The following is a 23,633-nucleotide window of genomic DNA, read 5'->3' on the forward strand; positions in this document are numbered from 1 at the left end:
ATAGAAAGGAAATTAGCATGCTCTATTTTCTCTTCTATTTAGTTGTCATCTCTCAGGCATTTTTTCCCCATCATGATTTAATCTTGTTGAAAATTTTGGGTCCACATTCCGATGATGCCCTCCAGTAATTGGAGTAAGTTCCTAAAGTTAGGTAGATTTTATTTTACTCTTGCAGGCCCTACATTTTTTGTTTGGCAACACTTCACAAAATTAATTACTGCCTCCAATTTTTTTATCAATGCCTACTACTTCCCACGGGTTTTGGTTTAAGATGTGTGTTTCTTTGTGTGGCTTGTTCCACATTTCCAAAGCATATTTCTGCTGGACACTGCTTGGTCTCAGTCTCTAGCGACTAAACTTTCAGCACTGTCATTCTGCATCTTTTAATTAGTTTGGACTCTTCCCATACTTTGACTAGAACCTCAGTATGTTCTTTATCTGATTGATCACTCTTTACAGCAGATTACCCTCCCTGAGGAGAATAGCGAGGCCTTGCCAGCAACACCGATATTGAAAAGCAACCACAAATTAGCAGCTGTGACATCGGACCTGGTTTTTGTTACACATCCCACCGAGAAAGCTTTACTGGTGCTCTCGGGGTAAAGAGGGATTGGGTAAACTCGAAGTCTTACAAGTTGAAGGCAGAGAAGCGCTTACTTTCTGGAATGTTTCCAGTGAAGGGACCGCCCGGAGGAGGGGCCGCGGTCTCACAGCCCCCTCCCGCCCGTACGAGTCCTCGGTGCTCCTCCCGCACCTGACCGTGGTCCAACAGGTCCCTGCAGCCGCAGGTCGGGTCGGGTCGGGTCGGGCCGGGCTGGGTGCGGCCGGACCGGAGCACACCCGCCTTTCCCACACGGCGGAGGCGCCGCGGGACCGCTCCGGCCCGCCTGAGGGGAGCCCGTGCCGGGCGCGCGGGCCGGGCCGCACCGGCGCCCCCCGGCCCAGCGGCGCCGCGAGGGACGCGGCGCGCCCGCCCCGGGCCTCCCGGCCATGGAGCCGCTGCCGGCCGCGGAGCCACCGCCGGCCGCCGCTCGCCAGGTACCGGGCGGACACTGGGGGCAGGCCAGGTGTGGGACTGTGCGCGGTTCAGCGAGCCCGCCGGCATCCGCCGGACTTCGCTCTGCGGCTCGTGGGGCGGGGATGGGTGTGAGGAGCACCGCCGCCAGTTGCGGCGGCTCAGGACGACCGGCCACTGGAACGTCCCGGCTCCGCGGTCGAGCGGGCGGCAGCGATGGCCTTTTCGTCTCTGTTCAGGTGGCCCCGAATTCGTAGGAGGAAGAAAGAGTCCTAGGTACCACGCCGGGGGAGAAATGCGGTCTCGGGGACCTGACTTTGTGAGGCAGGGGAAGGGCGGCTGCTCGGCACGACTGAAATTCCGTGTGCTCATGCCGAGCGTGAGCGCCGCATCTCCTGAGCTGTGCCCCATCATGTCCTGTCCTGCCCCATCATCTCCAGCCGTGCCCGCTGCTGTCGCTGCCGTATCGGGTGGCCTCGGCTGGCCCACGCCTCGCAGGGGGCCCCAGGAGAGGACCCTGCGAGAGGCGGACGCCTCGCGTTCATGTCTCCCGCGTTGTGCAGCTCTCTGGCCGGGCTCCCAGCTGGCATCCCTCCCTGTCTGCGGGCCAGGGACACCGTCGGGAGCGCTGCTCTTCACACAGGAGCCGTTTCACCTGTGTCACAACTTTTTGTTGTCCTTTCGCCCATTGAAATATGTCCCTTCCAGCTGGGGAAAGGGACCAGGGCTTAGCGACGCACATTGTGTTAATTTCTTGTAACAACTGAAGAGAGGGAATTGGACTGTTCTATTCAGTGCAATTTCACCTGTACTGTGCTGTTAGTAGAGAGCATTAGAATTTCAGGAGAGAATGACAGTGATGCTTCTGTTGCTGAAATCAGTAGTGAAATAAAAATGTAGCACAAGTCTAGATCAGAAGCAGCTGAGGTAGAATGTTACTTATGAAACTATGTGATATGAGGAGGATAGGAAATAGTGGTTAGAATCTCTGTGATGACACAAAAGACTTGGGGACACCCAAGTGAAAATACTGAATGGTAGATTCAGAACAAATTAAATTACCTGTCTCTTTCTAGGATGCATAATTAAAACATGGCACTCACTAATGCATGATATTATAGATGCTAAAACCTATGCAGTTTCTAAAAAGGGAAAAATCAAGCAGCTGTCCATTTAGAAGTGTGATACACCAAGAACACAACCACTTTGGAAGTCCACAATACACAAACTCAGGAAAGCTGGGAGAGGAAAGTTTGCTAACTAGCTATTTTCTATGGTCTTATGCTTTTCCCTAGGCACCTTTCATGGTCATCACTCAGAAATGGGATACCACGCTACACTGGGCTTTGATCTGAGACAGTATTATGTTAGTGCTGCTTAAGGATTAAAGGTTCCACTTAAATGTGTAGCCGTACTAGAGGCAGGAAGTCTTATGCTTGTCAGTTTATGTGTCTATCTACAGATGACTTAGATTTTTTTAGTAATTTATTTTTTTTCCCAGGAATATTAGAAGCAAGCATTTGAGTTTGTACTATCTGCTATATATGTTAAATAGGCTTCTGCATCCATGAAATAGTGATGTTACATTCATACTTAGTGCACAGAACACAGGCAAGAATTTTATTCATTAAATGCTTGTTCCTCCCTTGAATTTCACAACTTCAGGTAAAATATGATCTTTCTGATGAATAATTCTGAAATGTTCTCTGGCAGCACAGTGGTGATCTAATGAGAGGATTACTGCATATTTATTATAAAGCTCTTTTATGAAGATACAAATATTAATTTTTGAGGCTACTGGCTACACATTGTGCTCTGAACTTTGGTTCTTTCCCACAGAAACTTTCTGGAACCAGCTGATTTTATAGTGTCATTAACTATTCATAATTAACTAAACCATTGAATGGCACAGAAATATTTAAAATACTGGATAAAACCTTGGATTAGAGTATGTTAAGATGCTGGCATGCTTTACTAGTAAGTCTTGAAATTAATTTCATTTCCCCAATTCAGGAATTTTTTTTACTGACCAATTATATTAGCCAAAATATTTTTGAAAATACTCGATTCACATTATTGCCTTAAACATGACTAAGAATGTCTTTGTTTAGCAGCCTACCTCTGAGTTTATATATATTTCTCTCCTTCCACTTACTATTTTTCAGAGAATTACAGAAGATTATGGGTCAGACTTATACAGGAATTAGCTGCTTAATACCCCTTTGATTTCTCAGTGAAAAAAATGGGATTTACGTATCAAAATACCTCTACAAATCTGAGTCTATGACAATTTTTAAAAAATCTTTAATAGACTATGTGAAAAATAATTGTTCTCACCTATTTTTCTTATGTATAATGTTTTCCTTGTCTTCCTGAAATAGGTAGAAACAGATGACCAAATAGCCCTCCTTAGTAAGCCCAGGAATAAAGGAGGAAACAGTGATCTGGCATCAGCTGGATTTAACATTATTAATTCAATCATAGGATCAGGCATTATAGGTAAATCTACTTTTCTTTACTATCCTGTATTCATCCTTGTTTATTCATGCATGACTATCCAGCTTGGACAATAACACTGATTCCTTACTTTCTGCTGCTGTTTTTAAAGATTTTTCTCTGTATTTATTTGCTTCCTTTGCAAAAATGTTGAGGTGTCAATTGAGACCACACCTTAGTGATAAATACCCCAGAGTTTCTTGGCCATAATGGTCAGACTGGTTGGGCAGGTGCTGACTGAACTTCATACTTAAGCAACACTTTGTCCACTGAAAATTATATTTTGGAGGTGATTAAGCATGGTGGTCCAATTTGGGAGATTACTAGCATTTTTTAAAATCTGAGTTTTTCTTTATTTTGATTCTCACAAATAAATATTTGGAAAGAGTCTTCTAGAATCTCTCCTTTTCTGCTTTGCAGGATTGCCATATTCGATGAAGGAAGCTGGTTTTCCTCTAGGAATACTGCTTTTGTTTGTGGTTGCCTTAATCACAGGTACTCTAAAGGCAGTTTCTGTTGTAAAGATAAAATTAGTCATGTAATATTTTACCTTATCTTGAGCTTAATGATACCTTAAACAAGTATATCTATGACAGGTCATAAAAATGACTAATTTTTTCCTTACCTCACTAATCTTTTCTGCAGATTAGTAAAAGTAGAGAATTACACTGTACAACATGAAGCTGCTTTTTGACTGCATTTATTTTCATGAAGCCTTAGTTTCCTAGTCAGGGTTACATTTGAAAGAGTGTTCTTATTTTTGCCCTCATAATCATCTGTTTGAGTCCACTGTTAAGACTGGACTAATTAAGAGACTGAATCCTGAGAGGGTTTTATATGACTTTTAAAAATAGACCACAAAATGAAAACCTTTGATTGTACTATGATTTTAAGTATTTTTCTTCCAATATGAGCCTATAGCTCCTGGATTTAGTGGATTGAGAGATTTTGTGAGATTTCTCATTCCTGCTCTTCCTAGTGCCACTGCTTTTCTTCTTAGAGCCTTTTTTCTTTGGTTAGAGGAGTGAAAGAAGGTGAAAAGTAATCAACCACAAGTTGGCTCATATCGTCTTTAACAGTAATTTTATGTTTTAACAGATTATTCCATTATATTGCTGATCAAAGGAGGAAATCTGTCCGGTACCAAAACCTATCAAGAGCTGGTCAAAAAAACCTATGGTCTTGTAGGTTATCTAATCCTTTCAATTCTCCAGTTTTTATATCCATTTATTGGTAAGATCACATAAAATATAAATGTTTAAGTTTTATAAGTAACAAGCTTTTTCACATTACTGCATCATTTCACTGATTGAATATTAAGAACTATATAAAGAATGTACTGTATATGCTTCTTTGCTATTTAAAAAAAAATTAAATTTATTTTTTGGGTTCTGAAGAATGAGGAGGTATTAAATGAATTGAACGATCAGAATAATAGAATTGAACTGAAATGTAATAGCAGAGAAATTCATGATTGCACATATGAAAATTAATGACCAAAGTAGCTAGAAAAAATAGCAAAGGAGATTCTGTTCTAGATTGAGTAGCAGAGCACAAAGCTGATGTGTCTGAAAGAAAAGGAAAATATGAATTTAGGAGTATACTGAATTAGTATATTTTCAGAGATGTGATGTTACTGTAATTGGAGAAGCCACTGTTTAGGTCTTGCTCTTCAGAAGCATTAGTTCAGCTTCATACCCAACGAAGTACTGGGAAATTAGGCACTCAGACCCCTTGGAAGAAGAAATAGTAAATGAAGCAAAAGGTATAATCTGGGCAGGAGTTTATTTGACCAGAAGTTTGAAATAAAGTTCTTTTCTGAATCTGTCTCCTGCTGTAGCAACGTAATTAAATTAAATCTTAAATAGTCTTGATATTTTCACACATGGGGCTGCAAGATGAGATGACTTGAGATATCAAGAGTCTGACTTGGTGATCATGAAGTCACAGATCAAAATTCCTATTTGGGTCTGGCTACAGATACCTGAGATTTTTAAGGGTGGCAAGTTGCTGTTAGTGCAGGCAACAGTGTTATACATGTAATTGTACTCGTTTGCAAACCAAGTACTCCCGTAATAATACAGAAAAAGAATTGTAAAGGTCTTAGTCCTCACCATAGAGCTATGGTTATGCTCTTGTATGTGTTTGCATTAATTTGTATAAGTAGAGTTTATGACTTAAAATTTCACAACAATGAATATTTATGTATAGTTAAGGTCAATACCTAAATATGTGCTGTCTAAATGCTAAAGGTTTTGATAAATATAATTTGTGTATTCATACACATGTGCACAAATTTACGAGCTGTTAGTGTAGAGTTAGATAAGAATGAAGTAGTAGTGTTAAGGCCACAGAACTTAGTAATGAGAGGGAGAAATTGAAGTCCATATCTCATCTCTTAATTGATTTTCTCCTTCTTTCTTCTGGTTTAAAGAGTTTGCTAGCTTTTTGCATGAGCTGGAAAGTCTGTTGTATTTAATTGAAGAGCTGATTATTTGACTAACACAGGAAATTTACTAAATAGAAACAAGCATTTGAAAGTAAACTGACAAAGAATTGCTATCAGAAACAAACAGTTTTAGAAAGCCTTTTTTATCCTCTTCTGAAGTAAGTTTATATGGCCACCCAGCACAATGGTCTTGCTTATCAGGCTGCATTAATGCTTAGGTGGTACCTGTTTAAAAAAAAGCAAAAAAGGAAGTGTTAAAGAATTATTTTTTTAAACCTGAAACTTTCAAGTTGTTGCTGCTAGCCAGAATTTATCTTAGGAGGGATAGTGGCATGTAATCCTGAAGTCTACAAAATGTGTGTATTCAGTGTTAATCAAATATTTTGGATATGACTTGTGCTAACAAAAAACTTATTTTCTTTAAGCTATGATCAGTTACAACATAATAACAGGAGACACTTTAACTAAAGTTTTTCAGAGAATTCCTGGAGGTAAGATGCATTTAAAAATTTTAAGAGTGGGGGATTATGGATTGGATAGAAGCATAACATAGGTATTTTGCAATTACCTGTAATATAGCTTCTAAAGTACTCTTAAATTTAGTTCAAATTAAGGACTCGAAGCATATGTCTATGAGTGGGGTTTTTTGGGTTTGTTTTTTTTTCTTTAATAAGCCTTTCCCAAATAAAATCTATGAATCCTAGTCTTTGGCTAGCAGTGGACTCAGTGTCAGTGAAGAGACCAGATGCTTCAGTGAAATACTAAGCAAATAGAAGTGAGTCTTCCACAGTTGGGTATTTACAAGATTATTGGGTTTTGTATTTTTTTAGATGATGATGATGATGATGATGATGATGATGATGATGATAATAATAATAATAATAATAATAATTTAAATAGTGAAACTGTACTTCATCTAATGAATAATTCTGGATAAGTTGCAAATAATATAATGAATGTAATGCTTTTTAAATCATGCCCCCTTGTTTCCCTTCCTGTGCTCTAAGTTTTCACAGCAGCATCAATGGAGCAATTTATGTATGTGTTTGATATCTACTTTAGCACAAAAGCAGCTAAATTAAAACATTCTTCACTGGGAGATTAAACTGAGAGAAAACATGCATGTAATGAAGTGGAAATGTGAATTTGTATGAACTGTTTCATTTCCACAGGAGAGCTGTAATTTTCAGCATGTGAAACCTGAAAGGTGGATGTAGTTTTGTCACACTGTGTTGTTCTGTGAATAGCTGATCAAATTGATAGTGACAGTAGATATCTAATACTTTATATATAATATGACTTCTGTAAAAGGGGGAATCCCCAGCATGGCAAATCTGATTACCTATGCGGTAGAATACCTGCCTGGAAAGAGGTGGGAAAGCTTTATCATCTCCCAAAGAGGGAACAGAACACTGAGTTTTCCATGTCAATTGCCAGTCACTTTCCAGCTATAATTTTTCATCAAGTATTCGTTCAAGCCAGTGATTTATGGTGGCCTCACTGAAACTTGTAGATGTTTTATTTTAGGTTGTCATTGCCTTGAAAAAACACACCAGTTGTGCAAACAAGTCCCACTGATTGCATGGAATATTATAAGAGCATTGTTGCCCTCACATGGTAATCTACTTTGCAAGTGGAAGCCAGCTGATAGTAGGAAAGGAGGTCCCCAAAAGAAACCTCAAAATTAACTTATTTTAGGTCATTTCTTAGAGAACAATGCTATCCTAAACAGCACAATAATTGATGTCAACCCAGAGTATCAAAAAATTCTCAAGACTAAATGGCAGAAAGAAGGAGAATTTTTTTACTTTCAGTCTCCCAGCATTGACCCAGACATAATGAAAGACATTAATACCAATCTATATGTAGGAATCCAGACTTTGCAATTTTGGTTTAATATATCCCATATGTTATGCATTTGGTTTGAATTTGCAGAATTCTTGTGTTCATGCCCATGCTGTGCATGGCTTTCTCAGTGTTAGTTAATGCCTAGTTTTCAGTATTACTTAGGCTGAGTAACGGGAATAAAAGCTTGATCACCAACAGTTTGTTACTTACAACCTTTCAAATGTAGCTAATCTTTTCCTCAAGTTAGTCTCTTAAAGAAATAAATTATTTTCTTTTTTGCTTTAGTTGGGGTGGATAACGTGCTTACCGACCGTCACTTCATAATTCTTCTTACCACCATCATCTTTACCTCACCTATATCTTTATATCGAGACATAGCAAAATTGGGAAAGGTAAATCATAACAGCAGTTGATTTTTGGTTTATTGTTCTGTATGCTATTGAAAATAAGTGCCAGTCATAACTTTGTGTAAATAATTAACAAATGCATTATGCTGCTCAAAGGACCACCTTTCAGCAGCTTGCTGACTGAAGTCATGTTTTTACCTGTACAGGTATCTCTTCTTTCTCTGGTTCTGACCATTGTCATCCTGGTTGTTGTGATGGTGAGAGCAGTAACCTTCAGTCCACAAGTGTGAGTATTCTTACACTTGCCACAAAGTGAAATTCGTTCATATAGGAACTGTTATTTCCCTGTTGCATTTACCTGCGTAGTTGTAGAACGTACCTGTCGCAGACATCTTTGATGAAAAATCCTTTCTTAGGATTTTTCCTTGTGAGAAGCTGCAGTTTCAGTAACCAAAGTAAACAATGGTTATCTGCTGCTGTGGAATGCAACAAGTAGACCCATGATTGGTCTCCTGTGGGTGTTTAGATTTCTTGACCACTCATGGCAGAGCTGGCTCTTGCTCTGTCTGAGACACAGATCTTTGTTATTCATTCTTGTCTATTCTTAGCTTAGCTAGCATCTCAAGAAACCTTTTCCTTTCTATTGCTTTTTAGTATAGTCTTAATGTAACATATATCATAAAATAATAAATCAAGCCTTCTGATCATGGAGTCAACATTCTCGTCTCTTCTTCATCCTGAAAACCCTTGTGACCGCAGTCACACGTACCTGCTTTTGAAAAATCTCTATCAATAGTAATACAATGAACAGCTAAATATACTTCATCCTTTGTAATCTTTTCTTCTATTGGGTATAAGCAAATTTAAAGTCTCAAAACCCCTAGTGATAAAAGGGGAATTATGGATGCCTAATAGCAGGTGGGTCCTGAATTGGCATGTGAGATTGTTGGTCGTTTAAGGGTTTTGTTTTTTTTTTTTTTTTGTTATTATCAGACTGCCTATATTTACAATCATTAAAATAGCTACTATCTTAGGAATATTTCTTGTTCTGATAAGATAAATATAATAATTTCATAATAAAAGTAAAATACAAATACTGTCAATTTTTTTAAAATAACACAATAATAAAAGCTTTATTTTGTCATTTGAGAAAACTGTATGATACCAAAAACTCTTACTCATGCATACTCTGAAAGTAATATTTAACATTGGACATTGGAGTGTTCTAGACAATTTAGTTCACATAAGTATGTGTTGTGACAATATTTTTATTATTATATTGCAAGAAAGTGCTACTAATCTATTATTTTTCCTTAAAGGCTTAGAAGGGCTGTCTTTCTTCTCATCCTTTAAATGTATAGATTTATTAATAAAGATGAAAAATTCTACTTCTGAACGTGCTTTTTTTTTTATTGGAACAGATTTATATGCTATTTCTTATGTTTCCCTCAGTAGATTCTTCCACCAGGATTGTTTCAACAGTGTTAGGCACAATTGTTCAGTTGTATTACTGCTGTGATACATGGGTTAATTGCAGGGTATTCAGGTTTAATGGTACGAAGATGCCTAGAATAGCAGTTTCTTAAGTTGTACCAGATGATGTTGTCTATCATCCACAAACTCTCTCTCAGAACAGTGTGGAACTTCCCTCCCCACCATATTTCTGGAGCAGCATGTTTTTCACACTGTGTGTCAAAGGAGTTTTTAAAAGGTTAATCTCAAAACTCCCTGTTAAAAAAGGAAGAAGCTATATATAATAGTTACTGATAACCTTGTTACTATGGTAACATTTCTTCTCCACAGTTGTGATGCACTGAAAAATATGGAATGCATGGTTTTATTTTTTCTTACAATACATGCCATTTGGTTTTGAGTGATTCTTGAAGTTTTTCTTAATTCTTTAGAGACTTCCATTTCTGCCTTTACACTTTTTGTTCTCAAAAATGCATCTACCAAGTTGATAAACAGTTGGCAATTTTTTTTCCTCACCAACATTCTGTTAATGTCTATTTTTACTATCTTTGCTATTTTTATCTTACAGTTAGACATAGTTTTAACAATTAAAGTATATGTCTATCTTCTATTTTGTTGTATTGTGGTATGGATTTTTTTTTGCAATGAAAAGAAAGAATACTGCTATATTTTAATATAGGTCTCATCATATTACAAGTGAAACATGTGAATTAACACTTTTACTTTGAATCCTTATTAAAATACAATAGAAGTCAGAGTTCACAAATAGATTTTTAAAAATCATTATTGCAAAAGCACAGTCCTTGTATCTGTCACATAGGAAAAGAATCTGTACATTTGTGGATAAAGGCTCAATGGGGAAAAGAATATTTAATCCCTAGAATTGTTATATGGCAGAACTCATTATGTTCCTGCCATTGATGACAGGTGATTGCAAAGAACAAACTAGACAATTCCATGGTTTTCCATTCCAATCCTTAACTGGCCTTTTCTTATGAATTCTTCCTGTGTATGACTCCATTTCATATTGGTTGCTTCTTGGCCTAACCACAGTGGATATGAACAGCAAACTATTTATGCTTTTTCAAGTGCTTGAAAAACACCTCTAAAAAAGCTGTAATTTGACCCCCTTTGGGGATCCTTTCTATAGACTAAATAAGCACAGTTCCTTTAGGGTTTCTCTTTTTGTTATTTCCTGTGCTTCTAATCATGCTCAATGGCTGCCTCAAGTCTTCTGCAAATTAAAGTAGAATCATGGTGCCCCACCCGCCAGGGATATTCCCTCTGAGGAGCAGAGATGATGATGTATCTTAAATGCAGAGTGTTGTAAGGTCCCATTCAAGTGTGTCCCTTGGGGATTGCCATGCCTCTGTTTATGTAACCTAGTTTGATGTTAGCCTCTTTGGAAGATAGCATGATATCATGAATGCGCCTTGAGTTTGCAGTCTAGTGGAACTACCAAGCATGAGATACTCTGCAGAACTGTTTGCCAGTGATTTTTCCTTTTCTCATGAAGTTTGGGAATTTTTTTGTTTGTTTGTTCTATCTGCCTTGTTCTTGTGAAGTCTTTTTATCCTCTGCATAACTGTAGAATTTGTCATTACAGAATTGAATGCTGCTTTATCAGATGATTTCTCCATTTACCAGCTTCTTTATGATTTTTCTTTTTTCATCCTGTTCTCTAGCATGATTGTGTTAATTGCACATTTCATGCTTTCCATTAAGGACATTTTTTGCTTTTTGTTCCATCATTCAAGTTGTTCCGAATACATTCAAAAGTACTGGACTCAGATCAGGTTCCACTGGAATCCCATTTGGATATCTTCCTGCTTTGATAATTACTTTCTGAGCAGTAATCAGTTTTCATTTACTTTTAGATTTTTCAAGGTGAATACTTCTTCCCTTTGAGAGGTACAAGATCATTATGTGGAAATGATAAAACATTTTTTGCTTAGCTGCAATCCATGCTCTAGTTGAAAATTAAATCTTGTTTGGACAACAAAGCAATTAAGGATATTTTCTGCAATAACCTGAAACTTTCTGCAATGTTCTAGACCATCAGAGAAACAAAGAGATGATTACTATTTTAAACATGAATTACAAGATTTTGAGTGTTGCTTCTTTTTTTGTTTGTTTTCGTCTTTATTTGCTTTGGGTGTGGGGCTGGTTGTCCAAGGACATTTTAGGAATGTTACTGTCACATTCTGATGAGGAAAAACAAAATGTATTTAAGATGTGGGATTACTTGGTTTAATTTATTTCCTCTTATGACAAATATGAAACTTTTTTTTCAGTTTTGGTTTTGATAACCACCATCCATATGATTATTGTTAACTTAATGACACAATAAACCTGCAGATAGAGTACAGTGTTCTGGATTATTAAGAGTTCATTCTCAGTATTTTAAGATGTTGGATAAAATTACATTTTGACCTGATCTCTATAGCCATCTGCTTACCCATGGCTGGGTATTTGTGTACTGTGATCAGAAAAAATAGGTAGGAGTTAACCTGAACTGTCAAGTGCAGCATGTTGATACTGCATGAAATAATTTCATGCTTCTAGCCTGAAACTAAAATTCCTTGCTGTAAAAAGAAATATTTTATGTAGCTTATAAAGAGGGATCATTTTAATTTAATTTGGTGTTCTGTAGCAAGAATGTTATGATGTCAGTGTCTCCATAATACATAAATGTCTATGAAAAACTTCAAGAGCATCTGCTACACATAAAGAGGATGTGAGAATTACTCAGCTGGCAGCTGATTCCAAGGGTAAAACACCAAGAGCTCAGGAAAAAAACTTGAAAGTAAAAAGCTGATTCTTTCCTTTATATAAAAAAATCCACTAGTAAGCAAAGGTAATCTTTAATGTGTGATAAAATTAAAAAAACCCAACTAAGCTACTTTTATATTTACAGAACTGTTAAGTAATTCATTAAGGAAGAAAGAAGAGTAGATATAGCTGTATCTAAGTTTGGCTGACATAATAGCTTTGCCTTGTCTGTGTTCTTTCACAAGCTGACTTTGATTAATATGAAATCCAAGGCTAATGTGAGCTGCACTCATTTTCTTTCCATTATATTGATTAAAGTTATATTCAGCATCTATGAACTTTTCAGTATCTTTAAACTTCTAAAGTTCAAAAATACCTAGAAAGGTATTTTACCTTAGAATAGAATTAAATCAAAGTATTACAATTAATTTCCTAAATGTTTAAATCATTGAATTAAACCTGAATGAATCTATGAGATGATTCTGGATTATATTGTTAACTGTTGGTTTGCACCTAAACTTGGCAGTTTGACACTGATCTTCAGCCCAAAACAATGGAAGTCTTGCTCATTCCAACACGTAGCTCCCCTGTTATATGACTGTTCCTATCTAGAAATCACCTTTCTTTTTTCAAGTAAGTGTTGCATAGCCACAAGAGATCAGGGTTGAGATTGGGGATATTTCTTTCTCTTGCCTTCATTAAAGATGTTTTCCTTCTCATGCACTCTTATACTGCAGCATTTCTATATAAGTGACAGAAGGTTCTTTTGTATAGCATTGCTCTTAAAATGGGGACAGTTATGCTGCAGGTGTTTTACAAGAAGTAAAAGAGAGGCCATCTTAGACTGCCAAACATAATTTGTTACTCCTGATCTGGATGCTTACCCTGTTAGGATGTCTTATCCTTTGCCTGGTTCATTTGTTCTTCTCAGTTTTCCTGTTCTTATGTAGATAAAAATGAATATTTTCAAAACTTTTTAGAACTGATTAATATGTTTATTATTATATAGTTTCACTTACATATATTGAAGACTCAGTACAGTCTTATTTTCTTACCTTCTAGGTCTTCTTCATTGCTAGGCCTCACTACTTTCAGTCTGTCTTGCTTTTGTCCTAGTTTCAGCTAAGACTTTTTCCCTGCATGGGAACTCCCTTAGGCTGTCTTTTTTCTCAATCTTTTACTATTTTTATTCCAAGAACTACATGTAAATTACATCTCAGGTTTTACTTTGTGTTTCAGCTTCTGCTATATATGATAGACAGTACAGCTGTCAGCAAGTGCATTTAGTTCAAAAATGTATTTCTTCTCTTACCTTTCATTGTTTCATCTAACTAATACTTCTTCAGTGTGAAAAAAAACTTCCTGTTCATGCAGGCATAGCCTATGTTTTTGTACACTGAGTGAGAAGCAGAGAGCTAGCTGTTTTTTTCATTCATGTATTTTCACAGCTAATACTATTCTTGTATAAGCAGCAGTTAAAATCTTTCCCTAATAACTCCTAACAAGAATGTAGGTCAGAACAAAAGTCCCCTCTAAAAAAAAATCATCTTGAACAGTAGCAGCAGGATTGAAAAACCACAAGAAGTTATCCTGTATTCTTGTGATATTCTTTCAGTGTGTGCATGCATCTGCCTACAGAGATGCATATATTAAATCAATTTGCGTATGTTTACTTTGACAGATGATGTTTCCATTAGCTGCCCTTTGGCTTGTGAGTGATTTTCTGTGATTGTTCACTATATGGCTCTTCTATAACTAACACCAACTGTCTTCTGGCACAGTTTTCTCCTTCTGAGAAGTTTTTCTATGAAGTCGTATTTTATATAGATGCTTTCATGTCACCTGCACCCTTTCCCAGGAGCTTTTCATATGTCTATTTGTTCTGCAGACTGAACTTGGGAGTAATTTCCTATTGATGTGATCACAGTTCTAGAACCGTTGGCTCTCAGTTCCAGACACTCAGAAATGAAATTCCTGGCTGTGTGTTTTCATTGCATGAGGTCCTTCTATTCCCACAAAATGAAAATGTTTTTCAAAGCACATGCAGCAATATATAAATTACTGAAGAAAACAGCACATCTGTACCAGAATACATTGTAGGATATTACAAGCTGCTGGTAGTGTTCAAATCAGGGACCTGAAATTCTTCCTCTGTTCTGCGACTAGAATGGAAGGAATTTATCTTCTTAGCCTCTTAAATAAGCAGGATTTTGTTCTTTTGGGATTTTTCCCTAATAATACTCCTAATCTGATTTTTCATTCATCGCTAAAGCAAAAAAATATTTTAGTCTTTTGCATATTGCTAGTGCATGAGCTAACACTGTGCAAGGGGAAAACCAGCTCCTGTGATTTTTTTAAATTAATTGGACACTTTATTAAAAATGTTTCAAGTCAAATTCATATGCTTTCTGAATTCCCTTTTTAAATCTGTATTTGTAGGAGCTCATAATATAGCTATAACATTGCACAGGGTGTACCATTTTCACAGAAATTAAATGTGTTTCAGGCAGAAGTGTGTCCTTTCTTGTTTTTCAGCAAAAATGTGTTTCATTCTTTATTTCTTTGCATTTAAAAATATTTTCATTTATAAGGTATTAGATGATCTAAGTTTATTATTAATAGGAAAGAGCCAATGAAAACTTCTGCCATCAAATGAAAATACAAAACAAATTTTCATTTTGTATGTTTATTATCAAAGCTGACCTCTAGTGGTTACAGAGTGGAACAGATGGAGTGTTAGCTTCCTTTTATACTCTTTTTATTTTGAAATTGTTTTGCAATTTTTCCAATCAGATGTGAATGTTTTCCTTAAAAAAATTACATTCAAAATTATTAATATTAATTTTCCAGACACATATCTAGGTGTAGTGATTTGAAATCAGTGGCGCTGTAATATTAAGGGAGCTTTTATAAGGAACAGCAGCAGCTATAGAGGGTCAGAACTCCCAATTTCTCAAGACGAATACCAGTAGCTCTATTTCATCCATAGTACTTTACATCTACTTGCTGAGTCTGAGAGTATTTTAGGAGGGCCATATTCAGCTGCCAAAGGCTTGAAGCAGTATGTTACAGCAGTTCAAGACAATATACTGTACCTGAGGACAAAAAAAAGGGAGCTTGATTTTATCTTCAGGTTCTGTTAATTTCAAAGTTAAGCTTCGCAACCACAGCTTAAGAGCTGAAAAGCTGCTTTAAGTCTGAACTGAATGTGAACGAGGTACTTTAAAACTGGGTTTTATTAATACGGAAAAGGAAGGATTGACTATTTGAACTCAAGAAATAGTAAGATATGAGTTCTGAAAGAGGAAACTGCAACTTTTTCTTACTTTTTTTTACTATTACTTTTATTTTAATCTGTTAGGGGCTGGAGGTGTAATTTAAACATTTGAAAGCAATGAAACCTGGTATAGTATATGCCACTGCAGCTGTCAAAACCAGCGAGAGGGAGAGATCACAAAGAGAGGGAGAGATAAAGCTGCCGTTGTTACCTTCACAGAACTGGCCTGAGTGCCATACTGCTTCCTAGGGCAGTAGGAAAAGAGCATCTTAAAGCCTCAGGTGGCAGCAGCTTTCCCTCTAAATAAAAACAGAGCAATTAAGGTTAGCAGTAGCCAACTTTTTAAGAGCAAGCTTCTCTGGATTATTTTTCATTGTCTGTGCTTTAATATTACAAATGCAATATTTAACTAGCTTGTGAATTTCATTTGATCTTTTTAGCAAATTGTATGTCTGGAAAAGGATATTTTGTGTCCTTCCCTGATTTTTCATTTTGGCTCTTTATTCCAAGATGAAGTTCATGCAGTAAATGGTTTTTAACAAAGCTTGCTGATGGTCCTCCTCTAAGCATTGCAATTACCACAGGTCCAAATCTATGAGCATATCTTAGAGGAGGAGGTGTGGGGAGTATTACATTCTTGCCTTACTGTAAAAGTCTCCATGTACTCTCTTACAATTTCTTTTATGTTTTGGGAAGTAGTGGAATCTCTTTACTATGAGGAACAGTTGGAAGAGGTGTAAAGAAGGCAAACTCCCTCACTTGATTTGTAGCCTAGTAAAATAGTATCTCTAGACTGCATTGATTGCATGTTTAAATTCAAAGGTAGAAATTGCCTCTAAATAGTCAGAGGACATTTTCAGTTGAGATAACCTTAGTCAGGATGATTTACAGCTTTTACCTTCCATCTTGCTATTTCTTGGTATATGCTGACTTGAAGAATTGAATTTACAAAACTGAAACAGGCTGACGTTTTTGACTATAAACACTGGTTACAGAAATACTTGAATCAAAACAAGGGAGATGAGAAAGGTATCTCCCTGGTTTCAGCTTGTTAATAAACACTGGGGCTATGTCAGAGAGCAATAACTGATATTTGAAAAGAGGGTAACCTATTTAAATGTCTGTTTTAGACCCAAATCAGAAAATGCATGGATATTTGCAAAACCAAATGCAGTACAAGCCATTGGGGTGATGTCATTTGGTAAGTGTTTTTTGCCATTTGGGTTTTTTTCCAATAATCAATTGTAAGAAACTATTTATTATTTTGAAACTAGAACTATTTAATATTTTGAAACTAGATTTTTTTTCTAATATTCACGTTAAACTGGTGTTGAAAAAAAAAAACAACAAATTGTGTGAATGATCCATATGACTGTCATTGTTATTGTGTCAGACATTAACCTCCTCCAGTGTCCATTTGGCCCTGGAGGCTTGCCACTGTAGCAGAGACAGTGAGTGCAGCTCACCTGTGCAGGTCATCCTAAAGCCCCTGCATCAGTGGGTTTGTCTAACTGATAAACTAGGGGCTGGGATCATTCTGCATTCCCTTGGGTAACCTCTAACAGAAAAGTCCTCATTCTGAAATCTGTTCCTGCCTGCAGGATCTGCCATATTATTTCTTGTTAGCATTGTGATAATCTGAGGCCTCCCAATGATTGCTGCTGCCTAAAATGGATGCCAAATGAAGTCTGAAAGTAGCAAATGGCTCTGTAGATTTAAAATAAAAAACAACTTCTCAAATCTGCTGCTGGGATCTTAAGTAAAAGGAGGAGGAAATAGCTGTGGAATGGAGATGTGGAGGGTGGGAAATGGCATAGCATTTGAGGATAATGTAATCAAAATCATCTGAGGATGAATATAAACCTTCATCAAATCAACTAGGCAAGCAAAGGTTCGAGCCATTTATCTTTGCCAGTCATTGCAAGATTAATGTTTGTATTTAATAATGTGTGGATTCAAACTGTGCTGTGTCTCTATGCATTTATGCATGAATTCATACATTTGCTTTAACTGTCATGTGTGTTTCAGCATTCATCTGCCATCATAACAGCTTTTTAATATATGGGTCTCTGGAAGAACCCACATTAAAGAATTGGTCTCAAGTCACACATATGTCTGTGGCCCTTGCTCTTATCATCAGTGTAGCGTTTGCTGCCAGTGGATATATGACTTTTACAGGATACACAGAAGGTAAACTGCTTGATCCCTCAATTTTGGTGCTTGGTATAATCCCTACGTTTCTGCCTTCCTGTCTGATTTTTTTCCGTAAACATCTTGGTGACTGTAAAAATGCAAATATCGTAGTATATTTGGATAGAAATAGGACATTCCTCATAGTTACCCAACAACCAAAATGTGATCCAAAAATGTCAGCTACATGCTAATAGCTGTCAGATTCTTAAGCATAAGCCTCACCAGTGAAAGTCCCATTTGAATACTTCCATCACTGAAACACTTTGAGGACTACACAGCTATGATTTATCCACATGGTCCAGCAGCAGAGAGCAGTAAGAACAAAAATTTCCTACAGGGTATCTGGTATATATCTGTATATATTTTCTTACATTTTTTCTTGTCTGTACTAATACAGCATCTTAGAGTTAGAGGTATTTCCTATCTTTGCAACAGCTGTTCTGGTGTTACTAATCCTACTGTCCCCTCTGTTGGGTATATGAATACACATAAATATATATAACCAATGTTGCATCATGCTATTTAACATCATTTTGTTGAAGTGAGAAAGGTATGTTCATAAGAACAAGGTATAAATTGATTTCAGTGCATTACTTTCTTCAGAGAAAATACACATTATATAAGCAAGCATATTTTCTGTTACTTAAGAGTGATTGTAGGAGGAGGCTTCCAGGCTTTTTTCTTTTCTGATGAGCAGCAGCATTTAGTTGAGAAGAAAGAAATTGTAGGATGGGGACTCTTGGTTTATCTGTCCTTTTTTCCTGCCTCCAGTGCTTACTCCAGCAGAGTAAGTCACTGTCCTAGATATACTGTAGGTAGACTGAATGCAGGCTGGCTGAGAGCTTTGAGGTACAGAAAACTCTTCCTGCAGCTCCTCCTCAGCTTATGACTCTTGTGTGTTAGCAGGTTCCATCTCACCTTCTGTCTTCCCTGCCAAAATCTTTTGGCTGTTTAAAGTACACCTTATTGCTTCTTCAGTGCCATTGTGATTCCGAAAGTGGTAAATCATGAGACACTGTCATAACTACATAAAAGAGAACTGATACATCATCTGGTCACTGTCTTGTACTGTCTCTTGTTCTTCAGAAATCATTATTACAGATGCACGGTAAAAAAAAAGCAAGTTGATTTGAAGTTTATAACGATGCTTTTGTTTTTAGATATAAGATGATTTGCTTGGTAATAATCCATATGTATACAATGGGCCTTTGAGGTCAGAATACTTAACATTCTTTTCTACAGCTTATTAGCTGTGATTAGATACTGTCAGGGAAATGAAGTTCTCCACAGGCAACTGTGACTAGAACTAGTTTCTAGTTACATGTCAGAAGAGGGGATCAGAAAATCTCAATTACTCCAGTAACTCCAGTAACCTGCACTTCAAGTTGCAAATACAGGTAAATTATGTGAGGTTCAAGCTAATTGGTGTTTTGCTATGCCTCAGGAGATATATTTGAAAACTACTGTAGAGATGACAACCTTGCTACATTTGGAAGGTTTTGTTATGGAGTTACTGTAATTCTGACCTTCCCCCTTGAATGTTTTGTGACCAGAGAGGTAAGAATTTATTACATTTTCCCTTTAACACTGTTGTTATGTATTAATAATTTTGTCACATTCTTAATACGTATTGTGGCTGAAGTCTATGGTTGATCTGTGATAAATAGCAGCATATTTTATCCTGCTACATGCAATGAGTATGGGGGACTGGTTGTACTGTTTAGACACTGGCCATATAATGTTGTTTTACATTTGCTATAATATTAGTCAACATTATTATTAATAATTACTTAATGATATCAGGACTGCTTAAAATTTCAAGTTTGACATAAATGACGCTGTTGTTATAGAATTGAGAATAGCCAAAAATACATACTTTTCAATCTTAATAGTTTTTCTTTTTAGAAGTATCTCCATCTGGGAAATTCATCAGTTTAATGAATAATTGTAAGTGGATTTATTCTGTAATGGGCAAATGGGAAAAGAGGAAATTTTGAAATCCTACTGGTAAAACTAAGTAAATTTGGGAAATGTTCTGCAATTTTAGTAATGATTGTTGTGAGTAATTTTTGGAAGCAGATGAAGATATTTTCTTGAAGCAAGGTAAGTAAAATTCAGCCAGTGCATTCTCACCCATTCGTTTAGTTTCCTAAGTAAGAAGGTTTGGAGTAAGTTGTTTGATAACATAGGGAGAAAAATCAAGGTTTAAAATTGTGGTTCTGTTTCAGGTGATTGCCAATGTGTTTTTCCATGGGAACCTCTCAACAGTTTTCCATGTTGTTGTGACAGTAGTTATCATTGCTGTGGCGACTGGTGTATCATTAGTGTATGATTGCCTTGGAATAGTTTTAGAGCTGAATGTAAGTGAACCTGTCTACTCTTCTATTTAATACATCACTTATTAATAAATAAGAACTTTTTTAAATCCACAGCTCTACTGAAAATCTTACCTAATTTGACATAGTCAGTAATAGTGTTAGAAGAAGGAATTACTGCTTCAAACACAGATAACTAAGGGTGAAAGGAAGTTCAAGAAGTAAAATTCATATGGTTGGGGTTTTCGAACAGTTTTGTAGATAAGGCAAGTGGCTATGACCTACAAAATGTGTTAAGCCGCAGCAGAAATCACTGAAATACTCATTCAAACTGTATAGTGGTACTGAATTTAGCACTTCTTTCTTCAGTCCCTGCTTCTGATTAAGTTGGCAAATTACTTACCACTGGGGTAGATTCTAGTGAATGCCTTCTGCCACGGTAGCAAAAACCACCGGGAGGCAGAAAGAAAGAACCAGCAGTAGCTGGTTCCACAGCTACTACAGTAGTGACCACAAAGATGGTCACTAGAAATATACAATCAAGAGCAAGCAAAAAAAGCAAGCATTCCATCAATGCAGTGGGTTTTTTTTTCTTAAGCAGTTAGTCAGTAGTCAAGCTGATAGCTTTATTCAGTCACAAATACAAGTTGATAGTCAGGCATCTGCATGGGTAGGTCCTATCTTGTGTGGGTTTTTTGCTTTTCCTTTTTAAGAGAGAATTTGAAAATACAGCTGTAGGTATTTATTGGATGTAATAATTATGCTCAGAAAGATTGTTCAGTCTTGATATCTAGCAGTAGGGCAAACTGAATAGACAGAGTATTTACATGTGAAAGAAAGGTGATCTATCTTTTCAGCTGGCTTTCTGTCCAGCAGAAGAGCTGTCTTTTGGCTCTTCACCACAGATGGCATTTGATACTATTTCTCTGACCCTGGTTACTCTTTCCCTGCTTTCTGGTTTTAGAACAAAACAGAAGCTATTGTGTTTGCCTGGTGGTAATTCCCCAGGGAAACTATTGGGTCATATGGGAGTTAAAGGATTTTCTTTGTTATTCTTTTACTGGGATGCTGGTTTGTGTTACTTCACAGACCTAAAGCTTAATTTTCATGGAGGAGATACTTTGTGCTTGTACCTATTTCTGATGTCCGTACTGATGACTGTTAACAGGTTCTACCATACAAATATTGGAAGTTTTGTACAAATGATGATGTAAAATTATTACTCAGGCTGGATTACCATCTGGCCGTAATTAAATTGAAACATAGTGTTTGTTAAGTATGTAACTAAATAAACATTCAAAATTTCTACATAAAATTGCTCCCTTTTGGCATGTAACTCATATGCCAATGTGCAGTGGCTTTACTATAAAAAGAATTTTTGAAAGTGCTTTTTGTTTGTCCCTAAGAGAGCATTTAAAGAGGAGCTGAATTTTTAGTGAGAAGAAAGGTTCTACTCTGTCAAAAGGAGCTTTGCTTTCATAGGGAAGTCAACTTAAATCAGGTTATAAATGTCAAAACTGCTCAGAATTCTTTGAACTGCTACATGATGCTTCCACTTTTCAAAAAATTTTATTCCTTTTAAGGGCAGTGTTATATCTAAACTCCTCCATGGAATTATCTTAAATATTTTAATTCAGTTCAAGTATTGAAGAATTATGTTTAGACTTTGTCTCTTAAGCTGAGAAACTTTGGGAAATAAGATTAAATGCTTCTTGCAATGTTAAAATATTATTCTGGATCAGCAAAGCAAAAGCATTTAAATAAATCTTAATTATTAGAAATAGTTTACAGATATTTTTGCATATTTTTGGGACCATTTTTTGGAAAAAAAGGTTTTCCATATAGCAACACAGGAAAAGGGCTTTATCCTCTGTTTTTACTGTTGTGTCAGTCTAATCACAACTGTTTAAAAATTTAGGTTTTTTGTTCTTCACATCTAAATAAACTTGCTAATGAGTTTTTTTCTATTGCTCTTTCCCACACACAGGGAGTTTTGAGTGCTACCCCACTTGTTTTTATCATCCCATCAGCGTGTTACCTAAGGCTGTCCAAGGAGCGGTGGAACCATCCAGATAACCTCATATCCTGCCTGATTCTTGTTCTTGGTGTGCTAGTGATGGCAGTTGGGTTTGTCATGACTGTCTTGCATCCCCAGGAATGTAGCCATGGAAAAGAAATGTTCTACTGCTCCCCTAGTAATGTTTCTTTACACAACAGCACACTTCCACCTTAGGTATTTATTTACATACTTGATTTTATGCTGCCATCCTTTTTCAGGTGAGACTTCAGTTTTAACTGTTGAAACACAAAATCTCAGAGGTGCCTTTCAGTAGACATTACTTGAATAACTTGCAAGCCTACCAAAAAGGTTGCATTTTTTAACCTTAGTCTGCAATGCTGTTTAAAAGCGATAAATTAAATGTTTTGGAATATAAACCTTTCCCATGTTTCATTGATTTAACTTAATTTTTATTAATTTTATAATCTTTCAAGTGTATTTATTAGCACACTATGGTATGGGGGTTTTTTGAAGTCCTGAGAAAAAGTATTTTTGGATCTCTGTGTACTACAATTCTGCTCTTAAATTGAAAGACCCTTATTAATTCTGTGTTTGATTTTGCAGTGACTGTCCTTTAGAGCTGAAAGCTTCCCTTTTACTGGATCTTGAGTCAAAGGAAATTTTTTATTCTGACTAAACTGTAATGGATACAATTTAATTGTAGCTGTTACACTATGTGGTCTTGTAATTAAAAGATATTGCACAAATAAATCCACAAGAGTGGATTTCAAAAGATTGAACTAGGCAGTCTTTGTAAAAATTTTAAGATTGATGAAGAAGGAAATTACATTGCAGCTCAATTCTTATAGTTATAATATTATTCATTATTTCTGAACCTGAATTGAAACTAATACTCTAAACCTGATTATCATTCTAGTCCTCTGTTGTTTTTCAGTAAATGACTAATGATTTTGTCATGATTTGTCAAATTTTGGTGATTTGCTATGTTTTCCAAAATTCATCTAACATCAAGGATTCATGTATATATACGTATGTGTATAAATATACATATATACATAAGTATATATAAAAATAAACTCACATGCCTATAGAATAGGGCTAATTTGAGGTTGAGTAATATGAGTATCCTCAGTCATATCAATGCTGTCATTTTGAAAATGTTTTGTTACCAAATCAAAATGTGTACTTAATTTTTGCATTATTGTAATCCTAGTGGTTCCTCATGCCAGCTAGATGTGTAATGCTACTTCATTTTTATGCCGCTTAATGAGGATGGGTTTTGTCTTCATCTTGCATGACAAAGTTATGTCATTCAAGACTTCCACCTAAACAAATGTCTAAGCAAGGGTCACTAATACTTGTGATAATGTTTGTGAGAAAAACACACTTTTAAAAAGTAGTGCTTCCAAAATAAATGCTTTAAATATA

General features: G+C 36.4%; 1 protein-coding gene across 1 annotated transcript; it reads left to right on the forward strand.

Annotated features, from left to right (window-relative positions):
• Positions 1–950: 950 nt before the first annotated feature.
• SLC38A11 (solute carrier family 38 member 11) lies at positions 951–23,633 on the forward strand. Its single transcript, XM_066553594.1, has 12 exons — positions 951–1,038; positions 3,397–3,514; positions 3,932–4,006; positions 4,610–4,744; positions 6,386–6,451; positions 8,094–8,200; positions 8,362–8,441; positions 16,808–16,878; positions 17,706–17,867; positions 19,315–19,427; positions 20,099–20,230; positions 22,173–23,633. The coding sequence occupies exons 1-12, from the start codon at positions 991–993 to the stop codon at positions 22,416–22,418; spliced, it is 1,353 nt and encodes a 450-aa protein (XP_066409691.1). The 5' UTR covers positions 951–990; the 3' UTR covers positions 22,419–23,633.

This window comes from Molothrus aeneus, chromosome 7, assembly GCF_037042795.1.
Source record: "Molothrus aeneus isolate 106 chromosome 7, BPBGC_Maene_1.0, whole genome shotgun sequence".
In the NCBI taxonomy this organism is placed as follows: domain Eukaryota; kingdom Metazoa; phylum Chordata; class Aves; order Passeriformes; family Icteridae; genus Molothrus; species Molothrus aeneus.

Excerpts from the sequence above, each read along its gene's own strand:
- SLC38A11 (XM_066553594.1), top strand. The coding sequence starts at position 991 with ATGGAGCCGCTGCCGGCCGCGGAGCCACCGCCGGCCGCCGCTCGCCAG. Across the intron at positions 1,039-3,396 it reads CGCCGGCCGCCGCTCGCCAG|GTAGAAACAGATGACCAAAT; the intron begins GTACCGGGCGGA and ends TTCCTGAAATAG. Across the intron at positions 16,879-17,705 it reads CATTGGGGTGATGTCATTTG|CATTCATCTGCCATCATAAC; the intron begins GTAAGTGTTTTT and ends TGTGTGTTTCAG.